This window comes from Acartia tonsa, chromosome 11 (assembly GCF_053477335.1).
Source record: "Acartia tonsa isolate MP-2025a chromosome 11, ASM5347733v1, whole genome shotgun sequence".
Taxonomy (NCBI): Eukaryota; Metazoa; Arthropoda; class Copepoda; order Calanoida; family Acartiidae; genus Acartia; species Acartia tonsa.
This window is the reverse complement of record NC_137270.1, coordinates 15,300,922-15,325,690: the sequence shown is the minus strand read 5'-3', so window position 1 is coordinate 15,325,690 and position 24,769 is coordinate 15,300,922. Positions and strand designations below refer to the sequence as shown.

Below are 24,769 nucleotides of genomic sequence, written 5' to 3'. Positions count from 1 at the left end.
ACAATTCATTTTATAAAAGATTTACATTCTATTTATACGTATAAAACATATTCTCTTTTTTTTCATTTAATTTACTGTTAGCCTGTCCTTTTGTCAGATTTATGAAGCTTCACTTTTATGGATGTTGTCATCCTTGTTTATATTGATAATGATTTTTAAAACTAAATAAAAGCGTTTTGTCGGTCCATTTTATTATAGAAATTCTTTTCTTTTATTTACAGTCGGTTGCGAAAGACCTTAGGGGAAAATTTTATTTATCTAATCTATATTTTATTCTATCTGTATGGCTTAAAGGATATTTTTATATCCTTATATTATTCAATTAATCTTGGATATAAAATAGACTCAATTTTTTGCAGCAATGCAGCAGCAGCAGCAGAAAAAGTAATTGTTTTAATTCCGCTTGATGAAAACCGGTTCTGATGCCATACTGAAAAGTCATGTATCGAAATTCGAATCGTATTATAAAGAATAAAAAAAATATATTATTGCTATCCGCGTAAAACTGTCAATTATACGTTGCGATAAGGGCTATTTATCGCATAATTTATAGACAGCTGTCTGCGGATATTAAAATAAAAAATTAAAAATAGTTTTTAGCCCAGAATGGTGGGTAGCCAAGGTAAAAAAACTAGTATTTATTTTATGATGTCATTTAATATTCGTGGAAAACTGTCTATAAGTCGATGCTATACATGATTATTCAATAAGAATGAGAACCGGTTCTAATCCAACGGATATCAATCGGTTTCGAAGCCATAATGGAAAAATCTATTCTTTATCATTTATGTTAATAATTTATGTATTGATTTTGGTTTTAAGAATATAACTGTAAGTTTATTTATTTATTTTTCATATTATACCAAGAAAAATAATGTTCATAGATTTGTAAAAAAAATACTTATAAAATTTTATTCCAAAATTATACCACAAAAAGATATGATAGAAGATTTAGTTAAAAGTTTACATCATTATTCAAGCCATTAAAATTTAATATATAATAAGAATGAAAACAATCATATAAATGGATTAGTAATGATAATTATTGAGTAGGTACGCTATTCTAATAAGCTAAACAGCAACACACTATTATTATTATTATTATAGAGTTTTCTGGTTTTAACAGTTAGGGTAACATTAATGATATGAGTTATATAGGGCAAAGGATATTAATTTTTATCTTCTTTTTTTGGAGGGGGGGAGGCTTCTAGGGTTGATTTTTATAGGGAGGGTGGAGGTAACCTTAAAAAAATAATTATAAAGCTTCAATGAAAAGGAGAACCATATCAGTCCAGTGGGTTAGTGAGATCCTTTGGTACACACAGATAGACATCCTGCTGCTTAATACAGTTATCTCTTTCCCCAATCGATTTCAAGCTAATAAAGGCAGATTTGCTAAGATTCTTCACCCCATAGTATGTTCATATCAGTTGTTGACTTCACTGGTTTAAGGGTGGGTGGGTAAATCATCTCATACCCATATTTAGAAAATTACACAATAGTTTAAAAATCTTAAAAACCATGCACACTTATTTAAATTAATTTTAAACTTGTAATGAAACGAGAAAAAATACAAATAAGCAGTCATATATAGAACATATTATTGTAATTAATATCAAATTAGCTTTCAAAAAACTAGGCACACGCTCCTTCATCTATATGTCATAGGAGTTTTGTACTCATTATGACCATAGTAGGGCAGGGGTAATGTTTTTATAGACTTAATGGGTCTTTTTCAGGGTTGATGGGGGATAACAGGATAATATTTAGGAAAAAGAAATATAATAAAAGAATAGACAAAGAATAAATAGATAGTTTTTTCCTCAAATTGTTCGGCTTTAATGGTTGAACAATCAAACGGACATAAAAATGTTTAAATGACAGGACCTTCAAAGGTTTTTTTTCTTATATAATTTTTAAAATTCGAAGTGTAAAAAGCCGGATAACTTTACAAATATATGGCGGCTCCTTGTTTATAGGGGCTAGAACATAGCTTAAAACCATCTCAAGACTTAAATCTAAAAGTAAATGGCCTTAAACTATCTAGGAACCTATGTGAATCTTCCCTAAAATAGAGAACCCAATCAGTTTAGTAGTTATTGAGATCTTTAACTTCAGACAAAACCCCTTACTACATTATATTATAGGATAATAGATGCATGATTGTTTTAAAAATAATTCAGAAAAGCATGAATTATTGTAAGGATGCATATTTTACCTATCTTATCTAACCGATGTTTGACATGTTTTGCATTATTTTTTTTTATAAAACTTATCAGTGTCCCGTAGGGTTGATGCCTAACTATGAATGATAGATCGGGTTACTAAAAATTCTTTATTATGGAGTGTCAGTAAAAAATACTTTTACAAGGATGACAACTTTCACAAAATCTAAAATCAGAAAGCAACTTGCAAGCAGGAGAAAAAGGTCTCTACGGATTAAACCCGGTAGTTGTCTGGGTTATACATCTATACTTTTAAATTTATTATCAAAACAAATCAAGACTCGTGCGCTGTTTATTCTTTTTGAAGACAATTACATTTATATAATTGAATGACTTAATTGTCCTATTGAATTGAAATTAAATAAAACCTAAATCAATCATGATAAACGTTATGTTTTTGAAAGCAAAGCTTTTTTATAATTAGGGTCGGTCAGTTAGTACGTCCGAAACGGTTATATATTATTGTTAATTTAGGCATGTAAGAGTTGACCTTTTGATTAAAAACTTTGCATGATGATTCCTGTAATAGTTACATTTTAGTCCATACGTCGTCCATTTAATACAAACTCATTTTTTTTACATTCTTGACAAGAACTTTTTGTGTGATATAATTATCCTATGGATAAAATTTTTTGGATCTTGATTCCTAGGACAATAAGAGAATCATTTCTTTACTCTAATGTTTGTTTGTCTTCCGAAAATTGCTGCATTTTTATGGATATTGTCATTCTTGTTTTGTCCAGCTTTGATTGCACTTTAATTCTTTTTATTTATGGGAAAATTTAGCTTCGTTTTGTTGTTTCGTTTAGATACAAGAATAACGTAATACACATATTTTTAACTTTCTTAATAAATCCCTATCTTATAATACAAAGTAGCTTGATGTCTGTCCGTCCGTCCGTCTGAAGCTTAAGATCTCGTTTTTTTTTTGTAGAAGATTTCCTTGGTCCTTTTTTTTTGTAGGAAATATCCTTGGTCCTTTTTTTTTTTACGAATTTCACCTTAACTTTTTTTGAACACCTCTTGGGGCAAAGCCCCTAGAGGCTAGCCGCTAGTACTTATATAAAAGTAACGGCATTTCTGTCTGTCTCTGTGTTTTTCTAAACCGATATGGTTCTTCTTTGCAGTAAAGCTTGTTATAGGTCTAGGGAAGGTTGTAAGGTAGGATATCTCCTCCCTCTCAAAAAAACTTGAAAGTTAAGGATCGACCCCCCCCCCCTCTCCCCACCTTCACCTAACTGCTCACAGAGGCTCCTAGGGGCGCAACCGCTAGTATTAGATATATCATAAGTTTGCTAAAACTGACATAAAATTTAATTTTCTAGGATAAAAATCTTATTTTCAAATAAATTTACTTATTACTTTATTCTATTTTTATGTTGCTTTTCATTGCTTTTAAATTCTCTGTTATGAAAGTCACTTATCAACCCTTTAATTTAATTTTTCTGACCTTTAGTAACACTTTATTTGCTACTAGCAGTTGCGCCCGTAGTAACTAGGGGATCTGTATTCGAGGATATGATGGGGGCAGAACGTAGCCTAAAACCATTCCAAGACTTAAATATAAAATAAAGTATCTAAAACCATCTCGAGATTTATTTGAAAACCTCCCTAAAATAAAAAACATAATTTATTAAATCTTAGACTTCAGACAAAAATACTATAATACTTATAATATAATCCTATTATACAAAGTAGTAAGGTTTTTTGTCTGAAGCTTAAGATCTCAACAATCACTGAGCATATTGGGTTATCTATTTTAGTTTAGCTTCACATATGTGATGGGTTTTAGACTGTTTCATTTAAATAAATTGGGATGGTTTTAAGCTATTTTCTAGCCTCAATATGCACCTTCGAATTCACAGCCATTAGATGCTAGGGGCGTATCCGCTAGTAAAAAAGAAAGGATTAGTACAGATGATTAAAGTATTTGTCTATCCGTCATAAAGAATAAATTATATTTTTTCAGTTGCTATATGATATACTGGTGGGGGTAGGTAGGTATTATTTTTAGGGGCGATTTCTCTTGGGAGGGAGTTGGTACCCTCCCCCAAAATAGTTATAAACGTGTCAAGGACCTATGCAAAGCTACGGTATAAAGGAGAAACATATCGATTTAGTAGTTAGCGAAATCCTTCAGTACAAACAGACAGACAGGAAGACATCCTCTTTTTTTTATCTATAATACAAAGTAGCTTGATGTCTGTCCGTCCGTCAGACCATCTGTCTGTCTGTCCGTCCGTCCGTCCGTCTGTCCCTTAAGATCTCGGTAACCGCTGAACCGATCAGATTCTACTCTTTAGGGTATTTACCTTTTGGTCCTGTTGTGGTTTTAAGCTATTTTCTTGGGGGATGGGACACCCCTAACCCCCCCCCCAAAAAAAAAAAAAAAAAAAATCCCCCCCATTTGTTTTTATTTTTTTTATTTTGAATTTGATACTGGGGCAGATCCAATTTTTTTTCCCGAAAATTTTGAAATTGATACTTGGGCAGCTCCAATTTTTTTAAATTACCTCTTGGGTAGCCGCTAGTTATAACAAAAAGAAAACATATAACTAAAAAGATGCTTTGCTATTTTGAAAAGAAAAAAAATTGCATAAACAAATATCTCAAAATAATCATAGTTACCTAATAGACAAGTTTTAAAAGTACAAGGGCAAATAATCAATAATTAGTTTGTTATAAAATCTCTTTGTTTTGTACATTTAAACCTTTTATGTGAAAATATTTGTAAAACCCGAGAAAATCTCACAATTTAGAATATGAACTGTACACAATGGGGCTCTAAATTAACCTGTCATCCTAGAAAGTTATTGACTTGACTGCTTGTCTACCATTGTTAAAAAATCAGGAATAACAAGCATCAAATATGAATATCAGAGTAGCTTTATATGTTATGAAAATTTATCAGTATTGAAGTATATTAACCATAATTTTGACAAAAGTATTAAAAAAAAACTATCTCTAACAACGACATGTCAATAATAAATCAGCCAAGACCACTTTTGAAAATTATCATATAGTCTATAATATAATAACCATTGAGATTGTGTTTCCGTTAAAGATTTTTTTTTCAGATACACTTTCCCTACCAAACATGGCTAATAGTCTCGAAAACTGCGGAATCACTGTTTGTATATTGTTTTACGTTATTCATTTGTCACCTCTTTAACTCCTTTAACCCTATTCCTGAGAGGCTCTAAATAATAATTTTTCCTGGGGCATGGGGCGCAAAATGGTCCTACCCCAAACGCAGGAGTCCCAAACGTCGGAGTGGACAAACATAGGAGTGGGAAAAACGTCGGAGTGGACAAACGTCGGAGTGGACAAACGTCGGAGTGGACATTGCTTAAGTAAAACGCAGGAGTGTCCGCTATTTTACTAATATGACAATTTTGAATTTTTTTAATACCCCTGTCTACAAAATAATGGTTATGGCCGCAGCGCTCGGCCCCCTGGCCTATAACCTAACCTAACCTAACTAAGAAAAATAAGGGGACCGAGGGAGGATGGGAGGGTGTATAAAAAAATTCAAAATTGAAAAAAAATTAAAAATTGAAAAATAATTCAAAATTGAAAAAAAAATTCAAAATTGAAAAAAAATCAAAATTGAAAAAAATTCAAAATTGAAAAAAAATTGGGACTCCTGAGTTTGTCCACTTCGACGTTTGTCCCAAAAATCCTGCGTTTGTCCACTCCGACGTTTGTCCCACTCCTGCGTTTGTCCTACTCCGACGTTTGGAAAATTATTTTTGATTATTATTTTTCAACTTATTTACTCTTTTAAATAGCATACCTTCTTTATAATTGTGATTTTATGCAAAGTATTTGTCTGTCTGTAGGTTTGTTAGGATAATATGCAGAAAAACTTCCAATTGTTTGTTAATTAAATAAAAAAAGTATCGTAAAGGATAATGCAGGAGATGAAAAATGTGTGTACAACACAAATCAAGATAAACAAAATTATCCCTTTCTTTATTCATTGGTAGAAAAGTTAGTATACTACTAGTTTTTACCAACCAATTTAGATTTAATACAGGTTACCAAAGGACAACGATTGTAAGCACGTTTGTGAAAAACTTTTTTCCAATGTCCCCTCCCTCCTTGAGTATAACAAGAGAAATTCTACGCCAAATATAGATATAGGGTCAAGTGCCTAATTATACACTTGATAAAATGCGCAAAAAATCTACTACCATCTTTACATTTCAGGGATGAATATGGACACATCAGAGAGTCAGAGCCGAGACAGACAGAGCAGGGAATAGAACTGAGCAAAACTGTCCTCTGGGTACAGAAAGATAAACTTTTCTCAAGGTAAGTATTTCATTTTCTCGTATTCATTCGAATCCGGTGGATAGGAACCGGTTCTCATGAATACGAAAAAACTATGTCTAGCATCGTATTATATCCAGTTTTCTACGAATATAGAAATGTACAATCATAAGATTAAAACCAGTTTTTTTAGCCGGTGCCTTCGGCACCACGGGGCTAAAAAAACTAGTTTTAATCTTATAATTGTACATTCTATATCCGCGGAAAGCCGTTTATAATACGATACGAGAAATAACTATTAATTTGTTTTATAACACGACCCCTTCCCCCTAAAAAATCCTAAATCCCCCACCTATAATTTAATTACCTTAGTCTTTTTCAAATCAAGTAAACTTTTAGATTTCAAATAAAAAATGTTTATATTCCCCCACTCCTCCCCAAAAAAGTTACTCAAATTTTCAAAATTGAAAAAAAAATTTTTAAAAGGATAATACCCAATATTTTTTTCTTTTTAATGCAGGTGTTAATGTTCGTTTGTCCTACAATCTGTTTTGGGAGCTTTGCTTTTATCATCCTTGTTTCAGATGGAAAGAAAGACTGTGTATCGTACGTGACGACACCGTAGCCTTCTGTAAGAAACCAGACAATTCAATGAGCAAAGCTTCTACACAAGATTTGATTATGAAGGTAGGCATTTGGAAAGCTTTCATATTAAAGCAGCTTATAGTGCCTGATAAAAAATGACGTCATACAATACAAGTAATCAATGATAGGCCAGTATTGTAATTGATCAATGGTAAAATGTATACAGGCATATCATTGGTCATTTGTATTTTATGAAGTAATTTTTTATTAGGCAATATAAGCTGCTTTGCTTTCATTTGTTTATTTGCTGAAGCTATGAATTATGAGGCTTACAGGCGGCTGACGCAGGGTGTATTTTTGGCATGAAAACTGTCTAATTTGACAGTCTAATTTTCATGCAAATGACAACGAAACTGTGTCTTAGACAGTGGTTAAGTTGTAATTTTGCCTGTGAGTGAAACACCTAATAATCAAATTGACAAAAACACACCCATATTTTATAAAAAAACTTGACGTACTTTTGCCGGTCGCAGAAATGGCAGCACCCCACGTAATAATATTTTTATTAATTATGATAAACTAAACCAACTAACGCTTAACATTAATTAACAAAAACTACTAACTAATTTGAAATTTTTGATTTATAAAATCCTGAAATAATAGTAGTATGATGTCTTTGTGTCTGTAGAGTAAGATCTTGCTAACCGCTCACCAGATATGATTCTCCTTCACATTGAATCTTTTTATAGATCATCAGTAAGTTATTTAATAATTAGGGGGAGGGTATTTCTGTGGTATCCGCCGAGGATAAATGGCAGACACCGGAGTTCAATTAGATTACGGCAGTGTGACAGACGTGGACACCTTACTATAGAGAAGCTACGCTTCTCTAGCTTTCACTAGATAATGATCAACATCTATTTTCAGTTGTCACTTTATTGAAGGTTTAAAAGATACTGAAGCTATATACAACAAACAATAATTACATGGATAGGAATAAATAATCATAACATAAAAGCATAACTAATACATATACAATGGTCAGTTTGGGCAATAATGATCCCCCATCCCTGAAAAGGGTGGGGGAGAATTAAGAATACAGTTAACCATAATAAACATGACAGATTCAATCATTAATTCTAAGCGTAGGGAGGGGGTCACTAGACCCCTTCCCCAGGACTCGGGGGAGGGCCATTGACCCTCCACCGAACCCCAGATCAGGGGTGCCATAAGCATGGCTCACGGTTGCCGAATACCACAACTCTCCCCTCGGAAGGCTGGGAGGTGGTTTCCCTACCAGACTTCCGACAGTGGTTGAGGCCCTCGGTCCGCTCCTTAGGGCTAAAATTATATACAAACGATAATGATTCAATGGAATCCTAGTGGTGAGTATCTTCTTAGGGTTGATGGGCTCCCAATGTGGGATAGAAGGCAGAGGCTGGCTTAGGTTGGACACGTTGGTCAGCGCCGGCAGGTATCAGGTTTGCTGGTGGCACAGTTGTTGCTGGAACAGTCAGCAGTGGGGCCTGCTGGTTGTTGTTGGCAGCGGCTGGGGCACTGGCTGCCAGGTTGATCGTCTGAGCAGCGGCCTGTCCTCCTGAGGGGCCGCGGGGTCTGCCAGAGGGCGGTCCTGGCCTACCTGGGCGGTCATGCCCGCTGTCAGTTGATTTCATAGACACCATTTCCTCGGCTGCTTCCCTGCCAATGGGAATGGCATCCCAGTCCACTGAAAAGTCCCGGGACTTGGCATGGTTGAGCCTGGCTCTAGCCAGCGCTTTCCTATATAAAGCTGGATGGTACAGGAACACTTGTGATATCGCATTCAGGGCTGCTCGGACTCCTCCTTGTGCTGCTGCCAGGGAAATGATGGTTAGGTCCCCCAGCAGTTTGAGGATCAACAACAGCAAACACAGTATGGCTGCGCCATCTCCCCACTCGTGGATGGCTTGTCTAAATCCAGCCCAGACATCCAGGGCTGCCTCTCCTTCCTCCGCCAGTCGGTCAATGTTGTAGGACACTATCCCATGGTCTCCTGTGGCCGAACAGCTGCCTTGCTGAACGCAGGAGCCATAGGATAGGCCGGTCAGCATGGCACTTTTGTATGCTGGGAACGCCAGCAGTTGTTGCCAGTCGTTCAACTCAGCCTGCGAATACAAGCCACCTGAACTGAAGTCATCTAAGGGTTCTGTCAACAACTGTTTAGGCGTATCCAGCGGGGGTGGCCTCTTCTTGGGAGCGGGGGTTAACTCTATCCAGCCTTCCTCCGCGTGCACAGTCAGGGGGTAGGTGGAGGAGCAGGGAATCTTGGTGGCGTGTTCACTGTATACCCGTGTCACAGCGTCTACAAAACCTGTGGGCTCTACTGGCACTTTGTCCCAACACTCCTTGTGTTCGCGGACAACGTACTTGTGACGTTGGCAGGTCAGCTGCAGCAGGATGTCTCCCCTCAGTACCGAGAACGTGCTCCCCTGGACACGCACCGGGTGGGCCGGGTCTAGTTGCTGGAGCTTCCAGCAGTTGGCCGCTACTTCTTCTGCTGCGGTGCTTTTCATGCGCGTTTCCAGGGTAAACCCAATATAACCTGCATGTATCTGTGCTTGAAGGGGAACGTCAACATCCCTGGCCGACACTCTGGGCAGCGCAGCCGCGGCTGGGTCAGCTGCCACGAACAACGCTGGATGGTTTGTGGCATGGGCCTCGAAGTCGCAGTTCACAATCGAGGTGGGGTTGGTCATGTTGATGAAAAACTGGGCCTGATGGTCAACCAGATATGCATCCATCACCAGGCTGGGCTGGAGGCTGCGGATCAGCCTCAAGGGGCAATCTCTTCCCAGGTGGTCCCACACATAGGTTGCTTCCCCAGTGATGCAGGACAGCTCAGAATGGGGACACTCTAGGGTCAGGTGGTCAGACTGGGACTCCACCCGTCCATCCTCCACCACATAGGTCTCCTCCTTGACCAGCAGCCGTCGCTCCTGGAGCACTAATTCGTTGCGGTATAGCTGGCCCTCGAAGTGGACGTCCTCCCCCTCACAACCTACCCCCTCGGGGCTGTTGACGAGGGCGCCCACCATGTCGATGGTGAAGAACAGGGGATGGTTCAGCTGGAACGTCAGTGGCTGGGTCTTGCCTGGCAACGTGTAGACTCGGTTCCTGGCCAGGTCTCGGCACGCTTCTGGGTCTATCTTGGTTGGCCTCATGAGGGTGGGGACCGAGGTCACCTTGAGGTGACCCCATACCCCACACCTGAATGTCCACTGGGACACGGTGAGCTGACAACTGTACCCGGTGGTTTCCCTCACCTTGACTTGCTGCAGGACGTGTACTTCATGGCCAAGGGGCACCTCCTGGTGTAGGGGCTCCGTGTTACACATCTTTTCTTTATTGTAAGACGTGACATGGGTGGGGTTGGCACAGTCCCACCCCACCAGGACGTAGCTGGTTGTAGGCCACACGGCTGCCAGCAGGAGGCCCCACAGGACCATCCACCAATGGGAGAGGCTTCCAGGCAACCATCTTCCTCGTACACGCGGCTGGGGATCTTCAGCTCTGGTCACGGCTGCTTCTTGGGACTGGACACGGCTGGGCTGCTCCTGGCTAGATACAAGTTTCCATTGAGCGTTATCTGTATGCGGCCGAGGCACCCCGATACCCTCCCCAATGACAGACTGGCAAGCGACTGGCACTTGCCTGGGTGTCGGCTCCCCTAGCCCTAAGTGCTCCCTTCCCTTGTCCAAAGCATGCCCAGTGGCATGGGGCTGAAGTGCATGTGGCACAGGCTCGCCCTTACTCACTTCCCTCCCCTGCCCTAGGAACTCAGGTGCATGTGGCACAGGCAAGTCCTTATTTTCCCAAATTTCAATCTCCCCAGCCTCTGGTGCAGGGGGCACAGGCAAGGCTGTTTTTTTACAATATCTTGGATACAACACATTTAACAAATTCAACTTATCCTGATGTTGAGCAGCTGGGTTCCCTTGGCTGGCAGGGGGCTCTGGATGGCATGTAGCTGGGCTCTCCCTGCAGGCTAGTGGCGCTGGCTGACTGGGGGTGACGGGTGTCACCCCTTCCTCTGGGACCGCTGGCTCGTTCCAGGACTCAGGTCTCTCGGTGGCGGCGACGGTTGTCGCCCCAGACATCAGGTTGGAGGCTGGCTCGTTCCAGGATCCAGGTATCTCGGTGGCGGCGACGGTTGTCGCCCCAGGCACCAGGTGGGAGGCGCTGGATAGCACCCCCCCATCATCCCAGGTGGCGACGCCGGGTGGCGTCCCATACATCGATGCAGAGGTGCTGGCTAGCACCTCCTGCCTCTCTCGTTCGGCGGCTGCCAGGACCTCCCCATACACCGTCTCAGGGACGCTGGGCAGCGCCCCTCCACTCTTGCTGGGTAGGCTCAGTCGGGCAGGTTCCATCATGTTGAGGCTAAAAGGCTGGGGCCTCAGCACCTCTGGCTCGGCTATGTTGGTGGGCTGTATCAGCTCTGGCCCCAGATGGTTAAGACTGAAGCCTAGGCCAACCCGGTTGGGTTCAGCCGCGCCGCCCAGTACGTTGATCCTAGCTGGGACAGTCCCAAACTGCGGCATCCCATCGGCTCGGTCCGCAGCTCTGGGGGCGGCTGCTTGCTGTGGTGGTGCTGGGGGCGCGCTCCCTTCCATGTGGGCCACTCTGCTGGGCTTCCCTGGAGGGGCACCCTTGTCGGCGGTGCGCCTGCGGCTGGCTACCTGGGCCCAGTCAGCTCTACAATCGGCCGCCGTGTGACCGTCATAGTGGCAACGCTCACACTTGGCAGAACGGTCACGGCGCGGCTGGGTGCGTCTCTCCTCTAGGCTAACTTCCACAGGCGTTGGGCAGTCTCGAGCTCGGTGGCCTCTCCCCTGGCAGCGGTAGCAGCGGCCTGGAACCTTGTCATCTGGAGCGACCTTCCCCATCTGGTGGAGACCCGGAGCCAAGGAGCCAATCTCCATTGGCTCCGACTCGTCATATTGGGGCAACTGGATGCAGGCAGATCCAGTCAGCCCGTCGGTCGAGTCCACTAAGCACACACCTTCCTTCAGCTGCTTAGTAACCATGGTCACGGTGAACATGGCCTTACGAGTGTACTCAGGTACACTCGTAATTTCATGGTTCATCATGAGGCGTTTTACATTGGCGTTACGAATTCCACGATTTAATTCGTCCACCAACAACTCAAGATCCTCATGGTTGTAGGCGTCCCTATACAAGGCGCACTTAGTTGATATGTACGCTTGTATAGGTTCTGTCGAGTGTTGCTTGTAATCCCTAAACGCTTGTTTAAGCGTTTGGGATTCAAAAGCAGGGCGAAATAGCAATTCACACTCGGTCTTGACCTGTTCGTAGGTCAAGGCTTGGCCTGCCTCGCCAAACAGATGGGACGCCATTTCCGCCGCTTGCCCTACCAGTGACAGTAGTAGGGCGTTGCGGCGGTTGAGGGAATCATGAGGTGGCACGCGGTAAGCCGCCCATGACATCTCGAGTCTGCGGATATGTGCCGACCAGGATTGCTTGGGCGGCCCTCTAAACTCCGGCAGATTGCTCAGCATCAGCTTGCGGTACTCGGCTGGGGCCGGCTGAGGGTCATCCTGGAGCCATCCTGGGGCTTGGTCACCTCCTGGGGCTTGATGCTGGTCCATTGGGTCAACGGTGCAACGGCGGGCACAAAGTTATACAGTACTAAAATGAATGGTTTGTCACTTGAGGCTTCCTAGCCTAACAGCCAACACTGTTTGTATCACTAGGTTGGGAGTTTAGTTGCAAAGGTATAACTTAGCTGTACTTATCACTAGTTAGGTGTTGAGGTTGTAGGGTAGGCTGGTAGAGGTAGATAGATGTTGAGGGTCTGAACTGCTGTCAGGAACTGATTGGGTTTTCCTTTATCACACTAGAGCTAGAAGGAAAGAAGCTTGTAATTCTTTATTTGCTAAAAATACCCCTGTTAAATGCTATGGAGTAGCTCCGCTCCGGTGTGAGTGTGTGTGTGTGTGTGGAATCTCCTGTCCTTGTAACGCGCGTCCGCGCCGTCAAATCCGCGCACACGGGGAAAACGCGCTCTCACCCCTCAACTCGCTCTCTCATTGGTCCGCTTCGTCCGTTGGATTTATGATATTTTCCGCACTCTGTTGCGCTACCCGTGAATGGCGCTCTGTGTGTCCGATCGCTAGCCCCACACTACAGACGGACTTAGTCTAGTGTGGGTAGGAAGGGGGAAGCGCTTGAGGGGACGGGGGTAACTCCGTCCGTTCCCCCTGTGAGGGAGGGGGGTAACTGTGTGCTGGTGTAATATTGCCTTTTCTTCTTAATCCTAGGCTTATCTATTATATCACCCTGATTGTATTTGCCTTCAATGGAGAGGGGCTCCTCCCTTTCCTTGGAATAAGGGGTGTATTGTTGTTGTGCTGTGGGCTTGAGATGTTTTGATTGTATATCAGGATCTTTATTATATCACATCTAGCTTCTATTTTTGTCCTTATCACAATTGCATAACAGATTTGTTTACCAACTCTGTTCTATTTTTAGCTGTTATCACAATACACAATAATCCAAGCCTGTTCTATTCTTAGATTTATCACAACACAACAATTTGTTTGCCAAGCTTTGCTCATAAATCTATTGTTTGGCCATCACATCAGGGTGGTAATCCCTGCAATGTAACATAATATCTGTTTTTCTAGATGGGTGGCTGCGTTGTAGCTTCTCAGGATACTCGGAGTTGACGTAGTTTTTCTCTGTTCTGGTGCACTACACTCGTATGTTAGCTCGCAGCTTGCAGCTATGTGGCATGTTTCAGCCTATCGGCGGAAGGGAATGTCCCGTCCTGCTAGCGCCGCTGATCCAAATCCGGCTGATGGCGGCAGGGAATGTCCCGTCCTGCTAGCGCCACTGGTTCGGATCCTGCTATTTCTTGCAGTAAAGTTGGCCTATTTCCAGCCGTTTACACTTATTTGGCTTGTTTCAGCCGGTCCGCAGGCCTGTTTCAGCCCTTTTGGCGCTCAATTCTCCGTTAGATATCAGCGCTGCTCGCGGTTATTCGTCAAATTTCGCTGTCTCGCTTCCACAACTGCCGGATGCAGAGTTAAACTTTGCTGTCCAGGGTGGGTAATTCAGGTTGCTTGCGTCAGTTTTGCCAGATTCACTGCTGGGAGTACCTTAGCCTCAGATGCGCGTCTGCTCTACACTTGTGGTTCGCCGTAATCTCACACAGCTGTCACCAAAGTTGTGGTATCCGCCGAGGATAAATGGCAGACACCGGAGTTCAATTAGATTACGGCAGTGTGACAGACGTGGACACCTTACTATAGAGAAGCTACGCTTCTCTAGCTTTCACTAGATAATGATCAACATCTATTTTCAGTTGTCACTTTATTGAAGGTTTAAAAGATACTGAAGCTATATACAACAAACAATAATTACATGGATAGGAATAAATAATCATAACATAAAAGCATAACTAATACATATACAATGGTCAGTTTGGGCAATAATGATCCCCCATCCCTGAAAAGGGTGGGGGAGAATTAAGAATACAGTTAACCATAATAAACATGACAGATTCAATCATTAATTCTAAGCGTAGGGAGGGGGTCACTAGACCCCTTCCCCAGGACTCGGGGGAGGGCCATTGACCCTCCACCGAACCCCAGATCAGGGGTGCCATAAGCATGGCTCACGGTTGCCGAATACCACATTTCCACCCTCAAAATAGAAATCGTCCATTAAAAATCTTTTCTTTCTAGAGGCCTCTAAGGGCGTAGCCGCTAGTATACTATTATATATTACGTTTTTATTTCATTTATTTTTGCTGACCATTTTATTGGCAGCACCATATAAAATCTATCCAAACATTTGTGTTGTATTTATATCAGGGATAAAAGGTATAAGACAATGAATGATAAATGTACGGATTCCTTTATAATGATGAAGAAAATTACCCCTAATTTAGAATATGAATATAATGGTTGAAAAACACTGGCACTTTAAAGTACCCAAAGTTATTAATCTGATGGATGAGAAATTGTGTTTACTAAATTTTGGGTACCAGTAAAATATAAAATTCACTGACCCTTTATCCCTGTGTTTGTATACAAACTGGAGCCAAATTTTTGCCAGTTTTTGAGTGGTCTAATTTCATGCATATTATAAAGTTATCAAGGGCAAGAAGGGGGGGAGCGGGGCGGCTTACCCCCACCTCCAGCCCCACCTTGATCAAGGCCGACAATGTTGTTCGAATAAAAGAGGCATAGTTCAATAGAGGCTCATTTTTGTTATTTATAACACCAGCGGAAACGCCCCTCGTAAAAAAAATAGTTCGGGGGAGGGGGGGATTTTTTTCGAAAACAGTAAAAGTGTCGAACTATGACGTCAGAAAAAATTAACAATTAACCAATGAGAGGCCGCTATATATTTTACCTCAGTGAATACTGGCTCCTTATTGGTTAATTGTTAATTTTTTCTGACGTCATAGTTCGACACTTTTACTGTTTTCTTTTTTTCCAGAAACTAGTTCTCTTCAGTAAAAAAGTTCCATTTCTGTTCAACGAGATCTTTCAGTATACACAGACAGACATACATCCTGTATCTTTTAGTTCTTAAGTAATCCTAAAAATTAATAGAAAAGTGGAAAACTGTAAGAAAAAAGAAAATAAATTGATTGATCGGAACTCTAGTTCAAGAGTAGCTCCGCCACAGTGCCTTCGAAGGTGCTTTGACTTTAGTATCAGAACCTAAATTGGGACATAGTGCATTTCATTACCCTAGGTTAGGTAACTTCATTTCACTTTTCAATAAAATCTAAAATGCAGCGGTTTTTGAGAAAATTAGATTTAAAAATTTCAAGTTTAATTTTTACCCACTAGGAGTTACCGCATAATCATGACAAGAAAAGCAAAGATTATTTATTTAAAATTTTAAACAACTTTGCTTTTATAAAGTCAGTCATAAAACCTCTCTATATATGATTTATTTAAGGCTGAATTTCCGTGACCTTAGCAAAGCAATTGATAAAAATGGCCATTAATTAACTCACTTCAGGAGTGGTTTTATGAAGAACTTTATAAAAGCAAAGTTGTTCAAAATTTTAAATAAATAATCTTTGCTTTTCTTGTCATGATTATGCGGTAACTCCTAGTGGGTGAAAATTGAACTTGAAATTTTCAAATTTAATTTTCTGAAAAACCGCTGCATTTTAGATTTTATTGAAAAGTGAAATGAAGTTACCTAACCTCAGGTAATGAAATGTACTATGTCCCAATTTAGGTTCTGACACAAAAGTCAAAGCACCTTCATTTGCACTGTGCCGCTAGTAACAATTAGAAAAAGAATGAAACAGTCTTCTTTTTATGATTCTCACTGGCTTAATAATAACACGCAAGGACCAGTTAAGCAATTTTGAAAACAAAAATCCAAGATTTCGTACGTTAAAATAATTATGAAGACAAAATAATAATTTTCATATAAAAGTCACATGATGTCTGGCTGTGTGTACCGAAGGATCTCGCTAACCGCTGAACCGATATGTTTCTCCCTTACAAAGTAGCTTCTTACATTACATGTCACCCCCAAATTTTTTTTTAGATACAAAATAAATTTAAAATAGGGCGGAGGCTAATCCTCGACCCCCCCCCTCACGACCTCAAGTACCTCTAGATTTCTAGTCGTATACTAAAAAGAAGCTATTATTAAATTTACAGAATGATTATTTTTCTGTATTTCTATTCTTATTCCTTGATAAAGGAGCAACGTAATGTCTTCTTTTTTCCCAAGTAATGAAAGCGAAACATCCTTATAATCAAGAAAGATATGTATGTCCGTCAAACATTTGGTAGTTATGCAATACTCAAGTCAATAGAAATGATGATATTATTTGAATTGCGTTATAATGTAGACTATCGGCTAGTTACTTTTAATAAATCCTTATTGGGTTATACAAAATTTCAGTATCCAAACTTTTCCATCAATCTACAATTTATCGTTATTTGGGGATGTGTGCACCAATTTATCGTCTATTGCCTTTTCTCCTAAGATCCTAGAATAAACCCCAACATACATATCCCAGTATATAACTTTCCATAATTTTAGTTCCTTTGTGCTTCTCTTTTGAGGGTATTGTCATCCTTGTTTGTCCTGTAATTAATTGTATTACCGCGGCTAAACAATCTTTAATTTGGAACTGAAAAACACAATGATATCTTCATTTAAACAGATTATCATTTAAAAGTGTTTTAAGCGTTTGTTTTCCTAGTCCTAATTACAAAATGTACAAAAACGATGGTCTGACAAACGAACATTAACAAATGTAAAGCAACAGCGGATATGATATCTACTATTTATATGTTTGAAACGAAATTCATTATTTTTTTTATTTTTAAAATCTTTGATGTGTACTAAAATTATTCAACAGAGCATCTTTATTGTTTATTACTTAAATTAAGCAGTACATATAAATTCTCATGTATACTGTACATAACAAGGATGTTAACATCCATAACTTTGAGAGGAATACTTTTCCCAGCATGGCTTCGAAGCCGATTAATATCTGCTGGATTAGAACCTGTTTTTAGCCATACTGAAAAATCATGCATAACATCGTATTACATACAATTTTCCACGAATACTAGAATATAAATTATAATACCAGTTTTTTAGCATTTGGCCCTTCGTGTCTAACAAAACTGGTTTAAATCTTATAATTTTCATATCAATATTAGCGGAAAGCTGTCTCTAATACGATGCGATAAATAATCATTAACATCACAGTTTACTTTATTTAAAACTGTTTTTTTTATTTGAAATAGACAGATAAAGGGTAAGATGGCTGATTATTATTTTTTATTGCACAGTTTATCCAGGCTGATTTTGTTTGGTTTTTAATGCACAAATCCTCAAAGCTCCTTATAGAGTTGCTATGCTATCAATACTAAATTGATAACAACAATCTTGAACAGAAATAGATATTCAATAACTTTAATTCATTTGAATCAACCATGTTTTTTTTTTTTTAAACTGCTTATTTTAGGTTAAGTTTAGTAAACGTTATAGAATCCCCGTTAGGCCTTTAATAAAGTTTTTTTTTCTGGTATAAAAGTGGGTTTTAGTGAAAGGACTAAGATCTTATAATTTTAGAATAAGCAGAAGGAATGCTTTGGCCCATAAACAGGCACACCTCTTTACCTTTAACAGACATCGTTTAGCCTTAAAATGATTGGTTGTCTGATGGGTGTTATTTTTCCGATTATCTATCTCTGTTCCCCAAGCACAACAATAGAATAAGGCAGGAAATCTCTCAACCTTTGTGGCTTCCGACAAGGGGCTAGGGACGTTTTTAGCCAGTAAAGCTATTCTACAACAAAACTTGGCAGTCAGTAGGTCTTTGTACAGTTGAAATGTAAGACCATCTTCGCTCTACGAAAATACTCATAAAACCTATAATATAAGTTAGTTATAGTCCAAAGCTAAATAACTCGAAAAATGCAACTCCGAATTGGTTCTACTTTTCAGTGGAGCTTTATAAAAGCTTGGGGCGATTTTAATCCTTTTTACTGACCTTCCTCGGCTCTCCTAAAGGATAGGGACAAAACAATTTGTATCACATTCAGTTACCATTGGCAAAAAAACAAAGCTTCCCTTAAAGTAATACATGGCTTTCCAAATCCAACTAAATGTCTTCTAGATTTCATTGTATGAAGTAATCTAAAATGGCTTAAAGGTTTAACTCGGTTATACATGAATTTTAGAATTGTTTTTTCCCTCAAATTATCAAATATTAGGTAAGAAAAGTATAATTATAAAGATGTTTAGAATTGTACCTGCTGTTGCTTTGTTAGATGTATGATTTTTGTCTGGGTAACTAATTACAATAAAGTAATATACAGTAAAACTTATTGTTTGAAAGTTATTATCAATACAAAACCTTATATGATGTTAATTAAATCAAAAGGTTTTAAAACTTAAAAATCAATTAACAAATAATCATAGAGTAGGTGCGCTAGTAACTAATCCAGGGATCTAAAGGGATAAGACATTGAATGATAAATTTATGAACATTGAACAGTTATAACCTCAATTAAGATTCAAATGATAACTCATTCTGTAAATTAGATATAAAGTCTAAAATATATTTCAACCATCGAATGGGAGAAAGTGTTTTTAAGCGTTTGATATCAGTATTATTTACAGTCCAATGTCCCATCCCTCCCTCTTTAAATCAAACTGTTATTTTTAAACCCAAAATTGAAATATAATCATTTAGACGCGACTGTAAATAAAATAATATTAAATAGATATATTAGATCTAGATCTATAATCAGTAAATTTGACCAATTAAAACACAATGTAGGAACCCAGCCATATTATTGGTTAAAAAGCGTAAAGTTTTGGTACGAAAAGACAGTTATTTTAGCATTGCATTTCAGATATTTATATCATCCAAAAATGACCTCGCTTACATTATAGATACATTTCCTAAAGTATAAAGTGAGAAGTTTTTTTTGTCTTAATCTTAAGATTTCGGAAAATGCTTTATATATGTCTGGGGGTGGTTTTGAGATATTTTCTATACCTACATCTACCCCCCTTAGAGGCTAGAGGCGAAGTAACTAGTATACTAAATAAAAACAAAAATCTTTGTCTGCCATAAATTCCTTTTAAGTTGAACTGATTATTGTGTCTGACAGCCCATCTAGTTTAATAAATCTATTAATACCAATATCAAAAAGCTATAAACGTTAACTTTAGGCTTTGACGGTTTTTTTAGTTGTAAATCATATAAAATTGCAGCATAAATTCTGAATTTGATTGCTTTAGAGTATAATCGAACTATTTCTAATATTTTGTCTATAAAACCGACTTATCGCCCTGCGTAGGTGAAATAGAATGCGCAAAAATCCATTTTTGGAATAGAATTAGCACAAACTAATGCTATGTACGAAATTGGATACTTCTTATTGAAAACTAAAGTATAAGTATCAAGGAGGGAGGAGACATTGGGCTGTTATTACACTAGTCAACAAAGTTTTAAAACAACGTTTTCTTATTCATCGGCTTAACAACTTTGGGGACTTTTTTATTTTAATAAAAGTTGAGTGTCCAAACGTTTCCACTACTAATTGTAATCTACTTCAGGGTCAGTTTTGTTCATAGTTAATTGGGACGTATATCTTTTTATTGGCTAATGTCTTATCTCTTTAGATCCCTGATATGTATAGAATTTAAAAGTTATTCGATGATGTTATTACACTTTCACATCAACATTATCAAGAACAAAAATTTGCAAACCTTTTTTTAGGTGGTGGGGAAAGGGTAATTTTTTTTCTTGAGACCACAACTTGTACCTTCTCCTCCCCCCCCCCCCACCCTCAAGACGTTTTCGAGATCTTACCGGACCTTCAGGATGTCATACATCTTGTTACTTTAGCAGATAAGATGATAAAATTTTATATTTTCTTTACCTCCTAATGGAAACCAATTAGAAAGTTTAAAACTTGAGTAATTTCTAATGTTTTTATACATATTAATATGTTTAACATAAATTACTTTGCATCACCTCATACTCAAAGTTAGGGAGTGGGCAGTGAAAGAAAAATTATGTACAAATGTCCAATCCCCCAAAAAAATTTGTAGAAATTTCTAGCACAGAATTACCCCCCCTCCCTCCCCCATCCTTATTTTAAAATAAATCTAAAATAAGGGGGTTGGTGGTAGTTTTTCGTTTTTTTTTTTAATTTAAAAAGGTTAGGTTATATTGGATACTGGGTAGCCCCGCAGAGTTAGCACACAGCTTAGAACAAACAAAGGTGGGATAGTGATTAAGTGCTAGATGTACACTTTAAGGGAAAGCAAAGCACCAAAGTAAGTTTTTTACACAGGAATTTGGATGAAGATTAATTTGCTATACATTGGCCCATCTCTTATTTAGCTTTTCTATAATTAGGGTCGGTCCGTCCGTCAATCCGTGACGGATAGCTTCTTTCGTTAATTTAGGTATGTTAGAGTTGTCCTATCGATTTCAAATTTGCATGATGATTCCTGTAGTAGTTAGGTACGATTTAGAAAGCGGAATAACTCTATAATCGTTACCAGAATGTCCGTACATCCATTTTAAACATGTAAATTTTTAACTTTTTAACAACAAATTTTTATGTAATAAAATCATCCAAATTTTCAGATTTTTACTAAAAATTTTGTTTCTTCTTTTATTTATTTATATTTTGATTTTTCAGTTCTGACACTCTAAAAGTGTTAATGTTCGTTAGTCCTACTGTTTTAGAGCTTCGCTTTTATGGATGTTGTCATCCTTGTTTTTACAACAAATATTTATTTTCTTTAAAAGATTTCCGTCATACTTTTTTGAATGTAGGGAAAAAGTACCAAGAATGATTATTAGATATAAAAAAAATATTTTGGAGTTAGGGGGGGGGGGGGACACCTCCTTTAAATTCCTTTAGACACCTTGTTCTGTTATGAGACAGTATTTTGTGTTATAATAATAGTTTTATCAAGTCTGTAAAATAGAATTATTATACCCTTAAGCAAATATAAATACGTGTTAAAAATTTGGAAAGCGCAAAATTCAAATTCTGACTTTTATGACTAAAAGGATAACTTTTTCATTATTTCTGAAAGCCATTGATATTTGTAAAAACAGTAAATTGTAGTTCAGAACATGTTATAATTTTGTGACAAAAAAACACTGCAGTCTTTGTCTGATAATCATTGCAATGCCAATGTATTACCCCTACCCTATGAAAAGTCATGGCAAGCTTAGAAATGTTTAAAAATCATTGGCAACAAATGTATGATGTTCTCCAACCCCATCGTTTAACCCATGATACAATTTTGGTTTTGATTTGACACTCAAATTTTTCTTATATAGCTTCGTCATGAATGATAAAGTTTCCTTAAATTTTAATAGCATAGGTAGAGACATTCAATGTGCTCTATAAAGCTTAGTTAAAGTCCTAATCTGGATCTTTTAATCGTTTTAGTGGTGAGCCAGATCGGGGTGAGCCAACTTTCCACTAATGAGAGCACAGCATTTACTGAAATACCGCGCTGTGATTGGCTGAAATTCGGCGCACCCCGATCTGGCTCACCACTAAAATGATTTAAAGATCCAGCTCTGTAAAAAAAAAATTTAGGCTATTTTATCACCGCAGTTAAGAATTTTGTCATAATGTCAATGTTATGTCACATTTTTTAATGCCATATAGGATAATAATAATAATCAATAAATTTATTTGGAATGTCGATATTATGTCAACTATGACCACTTCTTATCAAAGCCATGTATATCGACAAAATTTGTCAGATTTGTGAGGGTTTTAAAGGAAATTAACCAGAGTTAACACTTGAATGTAATAACTGAGCAATACTTTTCCAAAAAGTGCATGTGGAGTACTGAAACCCTCCTCTCATCCTCTTATTTAAAAACAAGGATGACAACATCCATAAAAGCGAAGCACTGAAACGGTAGGACAAACGGACATTAACACTTGTATAGTATCTGAACTGAAAAATCGGAACATAAATGTATAAATGTCGAATCAAAATTGTAGGTAAATTTGTTGAAGATGATTAAAAACAGGATAATGTTTATGGACAAACTTACATTTTTGGACTTGATTATAGAGTTGCTTCGCTAATAATATTGTTCTTTGTTGTCCCAGGAATCAATATACCAAAAATCAGATCAAACGGATAATTAAAACACTTGAAAACTGTTGTTAAAAAAGTAGAAAAATCAACATGTTTAAAATGGACGTACGGACATTCTGGTAATGATTATAGAGTTGCTACGCTTTCTAAATCGTACCCAACTACTACAGGAATCACCATGCAAAGTTTGAAATCGATAGGACAATTCTAACATGCCTAAATTAACGAATAAAAGCTATCTATCTCGGACGGACGGACGGACGGACGTACGGACGGACGTACGGACGGACGGACGGACCGACCCTAATTATAGAAAAGCTTCGCTTTTAAAAACATGGGGGGGGGGGCGGATATTTTTCATCTACCTAACCCCTGGGGGGGGGGGTGGTGGCTATAACCATGCAGGGCTACACACTATCCAAAATACCTACCTTAGATAATAACAAACAAAAAATACCCACCCTCATTTTTACAATTAATTTCCAAATAAGGCTGAAGGGGGATAGTTATGCTCAACAAGTCACTGCGAGGGAAAACGCCAACTTAGCTAAGTTAATGTATCCTAGAACATTATCAGGAAGTGATGGAACAATGAAAGAGAAAAATAATCAAACTTAAAGTAGAAAGGTTTTTGTGTCTGTAGCTTAAGATTTTTACTGAACCATTTGAGTTCTCAATTTTAGGGAAGCTTCACATAGGTCCTAGAAAGGTTTTAAGCTATATTTTTTTTATCTAAGTCTGAGAATGGTTTTAGGATATATTTTTCTTTGATAACAGACCAACTCCGCTAGTGACTGATTTAAATCATAGATTTTCAGAGAAGGAAAAAAAACAATGATAATTAAATAAATTTACAACATTTATATCCCCAATGATTATCTATCTATGTACCCCTGATCCTAAGACATTATGAAATGTGTGACTTAGTTATTGGAGCTGAGAAAATATAGAGCTCTGTTAATGTTGCTATGTTCAAGTTAAAATTATAGTTTTAGCAAATAAAAACAGTAGCGACACTATATTATTCAATTACTAGCGGATGCACCCTTGGCCTCTTAGGGCTCTGAATTAAAAAAGGCAGAGATGGGCTAAAAAATAGCTTAAAACCATTCCAAGACTTTAATCTGAAAATAGTATAGCTTAGAAACATCACAGAATATATATGAAGCTTACCTAAATAAGAGAACTCAATCGGTTTAGTAGCCAATAAGATCTTAAGCTTCAGACAATAAAAAACCTTACTACTTGATATAGTGTAAGTATAGCCATTAACAATATCCTGTATTTACGCAATTTTCAACAAATTTATTTACATTTTTGTTTAGACTTATAAATTGATAGTCTGCTTATTAATTTCCAAAACACATTTTATTATTGAAACCATTTTTTCTTTCTGTTTAAAAACACGTTTTAATTAAAGTCTTCAAAAAATTTAATTACAAAAAACTTTTTTGCTGAAAGGAAAGAAAACTAAAATACTAAAAGAATGTTAAATGGACTAAAACCTAACGCAAACCCTTTTCCTTTATAATTACAGATTCAAGCTATTTTGGACTTTTTGTTATGATGCATTAATTGGCAGGGATCTAAAGGGATAAGACACTTGCCGATAAATCAATGTAGATCCCCTATGATTATATACAAAATATCCCATTATTTGATCACAATTAATGGTTGAAAAGTTTTGACACTCAACTTAATTAACCAATCCATAAAATTTAATAAAAGTCCCCAAAGTTGTTGAGCCAATGAATAAGAAAACGGTAATATAAATCTTTGGGAACTAGTGTAATAAAAAGCCTATTGTCCCCTCCCTCCATGGTTTATGACTTCAATGTTTCATAAATTGTAAGATTTAAAAATAAAATTTGGAAGATTTTCTTGAGTTGGTTGAATTATCCTAAATTATCTTCATGCAGATATATTTTACTTCCTAGTCACCACTTCACATATATTAAAGACTAATATAATTTATATTTTTAACACTTGGTACTTCAAGATATAAACAAAAAAAATAAAAA

General features: G+C 37.9%; 2 protein-coding genes across 5 annotated transcripts in view; both read left to right on the top strand.

Moving 5' to 3' along the window:
• Positions 1-24,769, top strand: part of LOC145332239 (sorting nexin lst-4-like) — a 491,682-nt gene that overhangs the window by 201,085 nt on the left and 265,828 nt on the right. The gene's annotated exons all lie outside the window — the stretch shown is intronic.
• LOC145331526 (uncharacterized) overlaps positions 1-24,769 on the top strand; it is a 167,294-nt gene that overhangs the window by 135,279 nt on the left and 7,246 nt on the right. For both annotated transcript variants that reach the window (XM_080176223.1, XM_080176224.1), the window contains exons 7-8: positions 6,438-6,542; positions 7,085-7,187. In XM_080176223.1, coding sequence (XP_080032349.1) covers positions 6,438-6,542; positions 7,085-7,187 — 208 coding nt within the window. The remainder of the gene's footprint in view (positions 1-6,437; positions 6,543-7,084; positions 7,188-24,769) is intronic.